The sequence below is a fragment of the Rhinatrema bivittatum genome, chromosome 5 (genome assembly GCF_901001135.1).
Source record: "Rhinatrema bivittatum chromosome 5, aRhiBiv1.1, whole genome shotgun sequence".
Classification (NCBI taxonomy): domain Eukaryota; kingdom Metazoa; phylum Chordata; class Amphibia; order Gymnophiona; family Rhinatrematidae; genus Rhinatrema; species Rhinatrema bivittatum.
The window spans coordinates 176,705,719-176,718,631 of NC_042619.1; the positions used below are offsets into that span (position 1 = coordinate 176,705,719).

A 12,913-nucleotide genomic window follows, 5' to 3' on the forward strand; every position below is an offset into this window, starting at 1 on the left:
ACCACAACTAGTGGGTTCCACAGAAAAGAGACTGAAGGGACCCCCGCATGGATGCATGGCATAATAGCATGCTGGGTATGCCCAGTGAGGCACAGTTAAGGTTCTAGAAACTTTGACGGAGAAGTTCAGACTGGGCTCCATCAGATGTCATCACACATTTATGAGGACTGCCATCTTGCTTGTTCTCAGAAAATTATGGACAAGTAATTTTTTTTTTTTGCCTCTCATCATCTCTTTTTTTATGTTGACAGTTAAATTTTATGATGCTTGGCAATCTAATAAGGATAAGCATAGCAGTATTCTGATTTATGTAGATTCACATCTGTCAGAGCTTTAAGCAGGAGCAACTTACAACTTAAAACATACATCCCATTAGAAATCAGATAAAAATCAGAACAAAACATGGGTATCTTGAGGATTTTGCTTGTTTTAACTACCAGCCAAAATCATCTAAACATGTTCTGTTAATTTTGCTGCTGTAAAGTTAAAAATATTAAGGCTGTTAAAATCACTTATTATAAAATTCACATTAAGAAATGCAATTATAGTTTGTTCTAAATATAACAAATTATAGTATATCTAGCAAATAATGACAACCCATTTGGAATTTTTTTTTAAGTCAAGAACTAATCAATGGTTAACTTTTGTAGTAATGAAATTCTATATTTAAGTAACAATTATGGAACCATGTTTAACAGTAAGAGACAGCACTGATTCACAACACAACAAAATGAGAGCTCAAATATAACATGCCAGGCCTCAAGCACATGATGAAATAAAGACAGAAGAAACCAAAGAAATGACAAAGATTGCATACATTTCTTCCTTAGATTTCATAACCATTCTGAGAAAAGGGGAAAACACAAAATTTATTATTTAAAAAATAATTTATGAAACAAGATAGAATACAATTTGTCAGATAATATTCCTCTTTGTTTAGCATTTTAACAGCATTTTTTAAATGCTTTTCCCCTTCTTGTCAGGTTATAAAGGACCAAGGAAAGAAAAAAAGCTTTTGTGCAGTTCTCTGAAAACAGACTGAGTGGACGAAGAAAAGACCAGGAGGAATGGCGCATGTCCTCCCTAGTCAATAAGGAAGACCAAATACCTTTGTGCTTGTCCCGTTTATGCTTTAGCTGTGCTGGATGGGGTCTGAGTCTGGCTAGAGCCTGCTCTCGATGGTTCATAAAAATAGGACCAGGAAATACAAGGGGGCCTGAGGAGAAACATTTTGCACATGCATAGGAAAGCTCACAAAATGGAAACGAAGCGTTCAAAAATAAAAAATAAAATAAATTCAAATTAAAAAGCATGATTACAATGATTAACACTATAGCTTTTGCATTTCAATTGGCCAATTACTTCAAAAGGTGCATTATCTTCCATCTCATCAAAAGTAAAAATTAGAACATGCAGTAAATAAACTTATGGAAGTGATGTTGAAAGCTGAAGTACTGAAATTCAGTCTAGCTTACATAAATATTTTTGCAGTACCTCTAATGCAATTCCAATGTTAGAAATAGGTTTTATTCAAGCACTAAGGCATATTGCACCTTTAATCTGCATTTACCCTGAAGAAAAACTGTACGCTTATGTAAGCTTTAAAAATATGAATATTTAAACATGGCAATCTACTTTCAAGATGGAATTACTTGGTATCTTTTTAATAAAACGAGAAGAAATAAATAAATATTTATTATATTTATTTAGATTTATATTCCGCTTTTTGCCCTTTTTTTCAGCGCTTCAAAGCGGATTACATTCAGGTACTGGAGGTATTTCCCTATCCCTAGAGGGCTTACAATCTAACAGGCCGATACAGCGCACTGTTAGCCTGCTCTTGGACACGCGTTTTCCCTTACCCTTTATTCAGTAAGGGGAGGAAAACGCGCGTCCAACCCGCGGCACCTAATAGCGCCCTCAACATGCAAATGCATGTTGACGGCCCTATTAGGTATTCGCGCGCGATTCACTAAGTAAAATGTGCAGCCAAGCCGCACATTTTACTTTCAGAAATTAGCGCCTACCCAAAGGTAGGCGTTAATTTCTTCCGGCACTGGGAAAGTGCACAGAAAAGCAGTAAAAACTGCTTTTCTGTGCACCCTCTGACTTAATATCATGGCGATATTAAGTCGGAGGTCCCGAAGAGTAAAAAAAAGTTAAAAAAAAAAATTTTGAATTCGCCCCTCGGCTGTCGGGCCGAAAACCGGATGCTCAATTTTGCCGGCATCCGGTTTCCGAGCCCTTGGCTGTCAGCGGGCTTGAGAACAGATGCCGGCAAAATTGAGCGTCGGCTGTCAAACCCGCTGACAGCCGCCGCTCCTGTCAAAAAGGAGGCGCTAGGAACACGCTCGTGTCCCTAGCGCCTCCTTTTGCCCGTTTTTACCGCCGGGCCTAATTTAAATATTGAATCGCGCGCACTGGCGAGTGGCCGGTGCGCGCGCCGGGAGAGCGGGCGTTTGCCCGCTCTCCCACGGACTTTACTGTATCGGCCTGTAAGTTTGCACCTGAGGCAATGGAGGGTAAAGTGACTTGCCTAAGCAACAATGGGACTTGAACCCTGGTCTCCTGGTTCATAGCCCACTACTCTAACCACTAGACTACTCCACATATTTGATAGCTCTACATAAAGCAGGGGAGCTGGTGGGAGGGGTTCCCTTTAAAAATGGCACGTAAGACGCGGCCATTTGTCAGTAACAGGAACAAACTTCACAACAAGTAGCTCGCAGCACTTCAAAAGTAAGTACATTACTTATTCTATGGACAAAGATTGTGATACCTCTCATACACACGATCCAGCATAGATATATTTTAATACTTTTTTGCAACGCGTATAGCGATTTGAACCTGTCAGTAGCCTGACCGCACTTCCGAAACTAAGTGTTCCATTCCGAATCGCAGCCATATTTAAATCATAAGCAGTAACTCATTTTAAAGGGCTTTTTCTCACTTCTTGCACAGATCAATCCACCGCAGTCTCTAATTAGAAGCTCCCTGAAGAAGGAGTATCTTAACCTCCAAAACTTTGCAGTGTCTGATAGAAGATGTACTGCTGCATTGTGGATGATTATTTAAAGTGCACAATAGCTCCTACATGGAGAATATACAAATTGAACTCTTGTATACATGACCTATGATTAGAAAGCCCTAGCACTTCAAAGGGCTTCTATAAAGCCACGAATAGCAAGAGGCACTATATGAGGTCATTGTATACAAAATAGTTACAAGCTCCTTCACATAGCAGAACTTTCTTTGTTGTGTTTAATTCATTTGTTCTTGCTATTATTTGGGTATTTAGTTTTTTCGTGTGATCGGCTACCTCACTGATTGGTCTATAAAGACAGCATGGCTGTCTCATAACTGGAGGAACCATTAATTATTTTTGACACTAGATACAAGAACAGGTCTAAACAATGTATAAGATATTTACTAGGATATAGAAGAGAATCTTATGCCAGACTAATCTTCCATTCTAACATGTTGTACCCTATCTTGGGTGAATTTCTTACTCAAAAAGGTGGATAATACATCCAAATAATAAATATGATATTCCATTTATCAGTTCACTAAACCTAAAATTTTATCCATCACTGTCTGATTTTCAGATTTCCATTTCTCATAAAAAGAATTAGCTTACAGAAGTCAATCATACTATGGAAATACAAGCAGAAATAATTATGTAACATTAAATCATATCATATGTACATAAGCAATCCATAAAATGTAAATCTGAAGAACTTTGATAGGCAAGGTGCTTTGCAAACTTCTTCATTCCAATCCCAGCTTTATTTCAGAATTAATATACTGTGCGGCATTAGAGGGGATGAACACATGGATATGAAACAATGTACTAGTGTTTAAATTACTGCTATGTTAAAGCTGCCTCAGACAGCTCTACAAAAATTATAGGAAGTGCTAGATGGGGCAAAAGCTTTATGCAGGTAGATCTCTGAAACAATGTGTGTAAATATACAGGCCATGCATCAGAACAAATGTATATGTAATGTACTACAATGTATTATTTTCAAAATATTTAAATTTAATACCATTTTAGTGCACTTAAAATTGAGATCTATTTTAAGCAGATATTTTAAGCATTGTTAAAAGAAAAACATTAAAATTCCAGGCAATGGATCTTCCAAGTCCGGTGAAATTAATCCTCTAGCATTTTTAACTCAAGCAAACTGTGAGCTACCATAACCTTAAAAGAGAATACACTACTGTTTCTGGGAACATCCATGCTAGAAAATCCTTGCCAGAATGCAGGACTTTGCAGTAACTGCTCTGCTGGCACAAAACAGATTTTCCCAACAATAAAAAAAATCTTTTTTAAAATACAAAAACTTTCCCAAAATTTATCATTCAACCACTGGATAATTTCACCTGGCTACACATGCTACACTGAATAAGGAAAATTAAGCTGCTTACCTTTAATGGGTGTTTTCCGGGGACAGCAGGATAATCAGCCACACAAGCTGGTGACATCTTGCAGCACTGATTTGGATCAATTCCACAGCTATCTGGAAAAGCTTAGAAGGTATTTCTAGGTATGCGTAAAGCCTTCTCATAGGAATGTGCAATCATTTCATTCATTTACGAGTTATACGCCTAACTTGCGGATTTTATACTACAAGCTTAAAAGCAGATAGTGCACGCATAACTCGAGTTATTAAAAGGTACATGCATACTATCCATTAGGCGTGTACTATAAAGTCCATGATTTACACTGATAAATAAAACAAATGAAAGAAATGCACATGCCTACCTTCTCATGTAACCGCTGCCACATAGGCTGCTTCAGTCATTTAGAGCTTAAAGAAGCCAGCTCTAGAACGGGAGGCAGGAAGTTATGTGTGGCTAATTATCCTACTGTTCAAGGAGAACATCCTTACAGGTAATTTGGCTTTCTCCAAGGGACAAGCAAGATGATCAGCCACACAAGTGCAATGCCATCCCTAAGGATTCCCTTCCAGCAAAAAAAGGGACAAAAAAAAAGAACTAGCTCTTAACACAAGGTAAACAGGGTTTTGTAAAGAAGAACTTCTACCATATTTTGAGTGCGCTTTTTTTTAATGTAATTAAAAAAAACAAAAAACAAGACAACCTGAAATAATGAAAATGAGCCCTAGAGGGAGTGCAGTTGGATTTTACCTCTCAGAGATCATGAGGGGAAAAAAACCCCAAAACAGATAAGCCAAACCAACTGTAGCATCTGGAGTCAATGTCCAAAAAAATACTGAGAAATGAATATGTGCACAGAAATACACATCACAGCTTTCTAAATTTCTTCAATGGAGACTAATCCAAGATGGGCCACAGACTAAGCCATAGCTATAAATTATGAAGCCTTGATATGCCCTCCTAGAATCAGACCTATGTTACGGATTCAGACCATGAACACTGGTATCCTGCCCAGGGGCTCTGACCTGGGAGGCTAATCTCATATAAACACACACAATTACTGGGGTTATACCTGAGGGCTTGAACCCATAACAAAATTGGCAATGAGGATGCTGGATTCCAGGTGAAAGGTTATATGATTCTTTATTTGTGCCTGTGTATTCCTTGATCTTTTAGTGTGAAGGGCAGATTTATTTTGGGACCGTCTAGTTTGTGTTATGAATTTTTCTTGTAATCTGCAGAAAATAGGATAGAGCATAAGGAAACCTATTGAGTACAGAATATTCTGTGTGTGTATTTAACTTTAGCATTATGTGGTAATAGAAGGTGTCATTTGTTAAGAATCAAAAGGACACTAAGGCAGAATTAAAAGCAGAAACGAAGAGAAAGTACCTTTTGGAGAGTGCAGCAGCTTGTGGAAAGGGTCCTAATGTTGCAGCAGACAAATTTTTTTGATGATGTAGAAAATAAGATTTCTGAGTATATCCATGCCACAATGCCCAAAAATAAGAATAAGCAGAGCACAGTCTTAATATGGCTACTGTTAGATATTACAAGTGCTTGGTCACTATGCCTTAAAGATGTTGATAAATTGAAAAAAGAAAACTGTAGTAGGTTAATACAGGAGAAGTTATCTTCTGCCCAGTTGGCAGAAGACAGACAATGCTATGAGCAGTATGAGGCTAATTTAATTGAGAAGCTAAACATTGCTAGTATTCAAAATGAGGCTTTAAAGTCTGAAATTACCTGTTTAAATAAAAAGTTACTTGATAAAGATGAAGAATTAGAAATTCTTTGGGAACACTGTAAACCTCAACCCAAATCTACCTCCAATTATGAAAATTAAAAAGGTGATATAAAGACCACTGCAGACAGGGGAGCAAATAATCCAGAAGAAAGGGGGAGTGAGAATGTCGCCACTGCATGCATTTGTAACAGGACGTTAAACGGAAAGCCTAGACTTAGTAAGAAGTTTCGTGGCATTTGTTATCGATGCAGGAGAAAAGGACACACAGTAAAAAAAATTGTTACAAACCCCAGATTTCACATTCAGTATTTACCTCCTCCTCCCAGCAGGCCTGCAGATTAAGTTGGGGATGGCTGACCCCATTCCTTCTACTCTCTATGTGGCACACCTAATATTTAAACAGTAGGGTGTCTGGCCTCAACTGATAACCTAAAGTTTTCAATATTTTAATTGTACAACTATAGGTTTAGCAAAAAGATTTTGTAGAAGCAGGTTGAGATCGCTCTGGTTGTAAACTATTTTTCTCCTCTCTTCCTTCTGTCTCGCATGTCCAAGTTTGAAGGAATATAAACAATTCTGGCTTCTGTGATTAAGCAATTAAAATCTCGTAGTTAGAAAAGAGTGAAAAATTTTTGTATGTAAGTTGATCAAAGTAGTGGCTTTCTACATTCATTGTGTAGCTCAGTTGCTTATAGTTACTATTTCTTACTTTGTAAGGTGATTTAAAAGATTAAAATTAACCTCTTTGTTTGTGAGATTTTTTTTTTTTTTTTACACAGATTGACAAGCATAAAAGCTGCTGTATGGGACAAAGTGCAAAACCTGAGTTTTTTTCCCCTTCTCCTAGATTTTGTTTTGTTTTTTTAAATCAGTTTTAAAAATTCTGATTTTTTTTGCTTAATTCTGGATCCAAAGATATATATTTTTTTCGCTTTTAAAAGGCCGATTTGATCTCTAATGTTCGATAATTGTTGACTGTTTGTGGTTCTCTGTAATTCTGAATTCTGAATGTGTATCATTATATGTTGTATATGTTACATTGTTTACAGATGAACACAGTTTACTGACTATAGGAAAGTGCAATGAATAAACATTAGCTTCTGATGTCATTTAAGTGAAATAGACACTTCTGAAGTTTTTTGGGCAAAATGTTTTAAATAATGTTCTAGAGTATAATATTCTAAGGGATGATACTTTTTTCTCTCCTTTTTCCTCTGTTAACTTTTGTTTAAATTCAGCCAGAATCCATGAACTTGCAGGCAAGTTTATGGATGGTGACACAATCCCATGACTTTTCAGTTTCTTAGAAACCTCTCATGAGGGACTTTGTCAAACGCCTTCTGAAAATCCAAATACACTATATATCTACCGGTTCACCTTTATCCACATGTTTATTAATCCCTTCAAAAAAATGAAGCAGATTTGTTAGGCAAGACTTCCCTTGGGTAAATCCATGTTGACTGTGTTCCATTAAATCATGTCTTTCTATATGCTCTACGATTTTGATCTTGAGAATAGTTTCCACTATTTTTCCCGGCACTGAAGTCAGGCTCACTGGTCTATAGTTACCCGGATCACCCCTGGTGCCTTTTTTAAATATTAGGGTTACATTGGCCACCCTCCAGTCTTCAGGTACAATGGATGATTTTAATGATATGTTACAAATTTTAACTAATAGATCAGAAATTTCATTTTTTAGTTCCTTCAGTACCCTAGGATGCATAACATCCGGTCCAGGTGATTTGCCACTCTTTAGTTTGTCAATCTGGCCTACTACATCTTCCAGGTTCACATTTATTTCGTTCAGTTCGACTGACTCATCAGCCCTGAAAACCATCTCAGGAACTGGTATCTCCCCAACATCCTCATTAGTAAACACGGAAGCAAAGAATTAATTTAGTCTTTCTGCAATGGCCTTATCTTCCCTAAGAGCCCCTTTAACCCCTAGGTCATCTAATGGTCCCACCGACTCCCTCACAGGTTTCTTGCTTCGGACATATTTTAAAAAGTTTTTATTAAGAGTTTTTGCCTCTATGGCCAATTTCATTTCAAATTCTCTCTTCACCTGTCTTATCAATGTTTTACACTTAACTTGGCAATGCTTATGTTTTATCCTATTTTCTTCAGATGGATCCTTCTTCCAATTTTTGAAGGATTTTTTTTGGCTAAAATAGCCTCTTTCACCTCATCTTTTAACCATGACTATAATCATTCTGCCTTCCTTCCACCATTCTTAATGTGTGGAATACATACGGACTGCGCCTCTAGGATTGTATTTTTAAACAATGTCCATTCCTGTTGAACACAACCTTTGCAGCTGCACCTTTCAGTTTTTTTCTAACTATTTTCCTAATTTTACCAAAGTTTCCCTTTTGAAAATTTAGTGTTAGAGCTGCAGATTTACTTATTGTCCCCCTTCCAGTTATTAGTTTAAATCTGATCATGTTATGATCACTGTTGCCAAGTGGCCCCACCACAGTTACTTCTCTCACCAAATCCTGCATTCCACTAAAAATTAAATCTAAAATAGCTCCCTCTCTTGTTGGTTCCTGAACCAATTGCTCTATGAAGCAGTCATTTATTACATCCAGGAACTTTATGTCTCTAGCAAGTCCTGATGTTACATTTACCCAGTCAATATTGGGGTAATTAAAATCTACCATTATTATTGCACTGCCACATTGGTTAGCTTCCCTGATTTCTCTTAGCATTTCATCATCTGTCTGACCATTTTGTCCAGGTGGACGGTAGTATACTCCTATCACTATACTCTTACCCAACACACATGGGATTTCTACCCATATAAATTCTACTGAGCATTTAGTCTCTTGTATGATCTTTATCCTGTTGGACTCTATACCCTCCTGGACATAAAATGCCACACCCCCACCAAGTTGATCCTCCCTATCATTGCGATATAATTTGTTCCCTGATATAGCACTGTTCCATTGGTTATCCTCCTTCCACCAAGTCTCTGTGATGCCAATTATGTGACTCATCATTTGCTGCTATACACTCTAACTCTCCCATCTTACTTCTTAGACTTCTGGCACTGGCATACAGACATTTCAAAGTGTGTTTTTGTTTGTATTAACGACCTGCTTTTCAGTTGTTAGGGATAATTCGGAAATCATTAGCTTTGGTGATTAGGCACATGAACTATGTTTGCTTTAATGGAACCTCTCTGTTGGGATGCCCTAACTCTCCTGTTTCATTAGTATCCTTCAAGGATACATTTCTCCGAACCATGCACTGCCGAGTGACTGTCGGCTTTCCCACTTGTTCTAGTTTAAAGCTGCTCTATCTCCTTTTTGAAACTTAGTGCCAGCAGCTTGGTTCCATTCTGGTTAAGGTGGAGCCCATCCTTTTGGAAAAGTCTCCCCTTTCCCCAAATGTTTCCCCAGTTCCTTACAAAGCTGAATCCCTCTTCCCTGCACCGTCTCATCCACGCATTGAAACTGTGGAGCTCTGCCTGCCTCTGGGAACCTGTATGTGGAACAGGAAGCATTTCAGAGAATGCCACCCTCGAGGTTCTGGATTTAAGCTTCCTACCTAAAATCCTAAATTTGGCTTCCAGAACCTCTCTCCCACATTTTCCTATGTCATTGGTGCCCACATGTACCACGAGAGCCGGCTCCTCCCCAGCACTGTCTATAAACCTATCTAGGTGACGTGTGAGGTCTGCTACCTTCGCAACAGGCAGGCAAGTTACCAGGCGGTCCTCACATCTACCAGCCACCCTGCTATCTACATTTCTAATAATCGAATCACCAACTATGATGGCCGGCCTAACCCTTCCCTCCTGGGCAGTAGCCCTGGGAGACTTGTCCTCAGTGCGAGAGGACAATATATCACCTGGAGAGCAGGTCCTTGCTACAGGATCACTACCTGCTACACCAGGGTGATGTTCTCCTACTGGGAGATCTTTCTGATCCAAGGCAGCACTGGGGCTGCCAGACTAGATTTGGGACTTGGCTACTTTGTCCCTGAAGGTGCATCAGCAACACAAATTCCGGCAAAAAGGGGGAGGAACCTTCCCAATCCTCCTTCAAAGGATTCTGATCCTCCCCAGACTGGTTCCAACAGGCCCTCCCAGGCCGCTTCCGTGGAGAAATCAGCCAGAGAGAGAACAGGTGGGAGATTCCCTCCCCCTGCTGCATTCTGTGCCTTTGCAACAAATGACTCCAAGATGGCCACCGTTCCCAAGTTCAGTGGGAATGGATCAATGGCCTTCCGCGTCACAGCTCCAGGCCTTCCAGACCCCCACTGCAAAGAAGATGCCACCGCAGCGCCCCCCCCCCCCAAAGTGCCCTCTTCAGCTGTGACAGCGGCCGGCTCGAGAGGCGCATGGCATTCTCTCCACACACGATGCATCTGCCGGCATCCGGCATGGCTCAGAGTGGCTAAGAGCGCACAGCATATGCCAAAACAGGCGCACACTCTGGGAAACACACCCTTCTGCCACCATCAGGGAATCGCCACAACTTCACAAAAAAATAACAGACTGCTTCAGCTGACCAAAAACGTTTTTCTTTTTTAAACTTTACAAACCAGATAAAAAGCAAGGCTATGTGTAAGGCTTAGCTGAAGGGTGGCCAAGGCTTCTCTCCAGACTCCTGAGGGTGAGGGAACTGGACCACCAGCTGTCCCCCCCAGCGTGGATCAGCGAGCACTCAAGAATCCCCAACCCCTGCTCGTCCTCTTCTAAAACCAGGAGGGATGGTCCCACCAGGATCTGCCATCTTCGTGGGAGGAAATTCCTCCAAAACTATCCTGAAGACTATTCTTTATTTTTTTTTCACTAGGTACAGAACTGCAGGTTTTGCACCTCCTCCATCTGCTGTAAACAGAGAAATACTGAGGAGCTGCAGGTGGCATACCGGGTTAAGAGGCAGTGCCTGCAAAACTTGCTCTGTCTCTATCTGCTGGAAGGAAGGCAAAACTCAGGAGTCTGCACTGATCTGGGTACGTACAGGGAACTGGAATTTATGAATCCAAGAGGTCGAACTTGATACTTTGCAATCCTGTAAACAAGAAAGCATATGCAGAGTGGTGTCTCCCACATTCTTTTCTGTACAACCTGAAGGTGGTGACAAATGGGCACTGCCATTAACTACTTAAGGGCATCAAGGATCTTCAAGAAGCTGAATAAGAACATCCTGTGATCATCCTCCACTTCCTATAAAGGGAATGGACTGAACATTTATTTGCACAAAAGCCAGGAAGGATTCAAGAGGAGACATTTCTGGCATGAGATCAGGAGAACAATCCTCTTCAGATCCTGATTCTCTATTACTTGTGTAGCTGATCATCCTGCTTAATCCTTGGAGAATTCCTCTAAAAATTAGTCCAAAATAATAGTTTGATCTAATTGCAACTCTCATCTTAAGATTAGCTGGCCATGTATGTCACAAATAACCTTCATGATCTACTACAAATCCAAAACTGTGTTCCAATTTATTTAATATCTCAATGCCTATTCTTTAATTTGGAATTTAGTTTGTAAACTAAATTTAGGTCATAAGCTACACAGCATACACATCTTGAACCTCACTCAAGTCAAAAGGATTTTTCATCCAAATGCAGGTTCCTGTTCTGTGGAGAAACAGCCCCAAAATAGTAATACATTACTTGCCTCTATTCCTACTCCAATAAATTGAAGATATCCTTGGATATGCTTGTTGGTATTATGGCGTATATCTTTCATGATAATATGAATAATACAGGTTATTTCAGGTAAAAGTCAGTAAACAGCAAATAATCTGAAGGATGGGAAGCAGGAAATACATTAAGGGCCTTATTCAATAAAGACTGCTTTATATAGATACAAAAAGGGGAAGTCCTTTTTCAATAAGGCTCCAAAATATGACCTATAAAGCTATCTTACATAAAGTTTTAATGTATCATCTTTAATTCACCATTTTTCTTTAATAAGAATGTCTACTTTGGCTTGACTTTTTCTTAAGAACATGCACAGAGAAATATAATCTCAATATAATGGAGAAAAAAGGAAATCTTACCTCTTCCTTCCTCCAGTCTATGCCGTCTATTTACACGCTGCCTCTTTTCTTCTTGCCGTAACTGTAAATGTTCTTCCATGTTAACCCCAGGTACAGGGACAGCTATAGAAATTATAAAGACATTTTTCAATTTAAAATCAAACAGCCTAGTACCTCAGATTATCCAAATAGCATTAAGTCCAGTTAAAAATAACTTAAAATATTACAGTGTGATTTGCTTAGCATAGAGCAAAACTGCAGTGTACCAGTGATGAATGAAAAAAATTTACTGCTGAAGAACATAGGCAAAGTCAAAGGAATGAAGAAAATATAATTAGAGAGAGATACATGATATCTGAAGTGCTGTGCACATCTAGAAGTGCTTTAGAAATTATTGGTATTTATTCCTTTTATAAAAATTGCACCAGCCCAAAGTCTCAGAGCCATGTACAATGTCTAGAACAGACTCAAACATATCTACACAAATACAAAAAAGCCATAGAAATTTACATATAAATAAAATCAGGCAAATATGAAATAAAATTAAAGTCTTTGTAAACAATCAGGCTTTACATAATTTCCTGAACTGCATAACTAAACCCACTTCCCTAAGAGTCAGAGGAAAAGAGTTCCACATAATGGACCACAAAGAGAAAATAACATTTTATGGGCTCCATTGATTTCAATTCACGAGAAACTTCTAAAAGACGCTTACCTGCAGTGCGCAGTTGTTTTACTGGACAGTAAAGGGTAGATTTTAAAAAAT

General features: G+C 38.9%; 1 protein-coding gene across 1 annotated transcript in view; it reads right to left on the minus strand.

The window, feature by feature from the left end:
• MYCBP2 (MYC binding protein 2) overlaps window positions 1-12,913 on the minus strand; it is a 1,075,853-nt gene that overhangs the window by 837,653 nt on the left and 225,287 nt on the right. Inside the window, 2 exon segments of the mRNA XM_029603038.1 lie at window positions 1,109-1,216; window positions 12,169-12,270. Of these exon segments, the coding sequence (XP_029458898.1) occupies window positions 1,109-1,216; window positions 12,169-12,270 (210 nt within the window).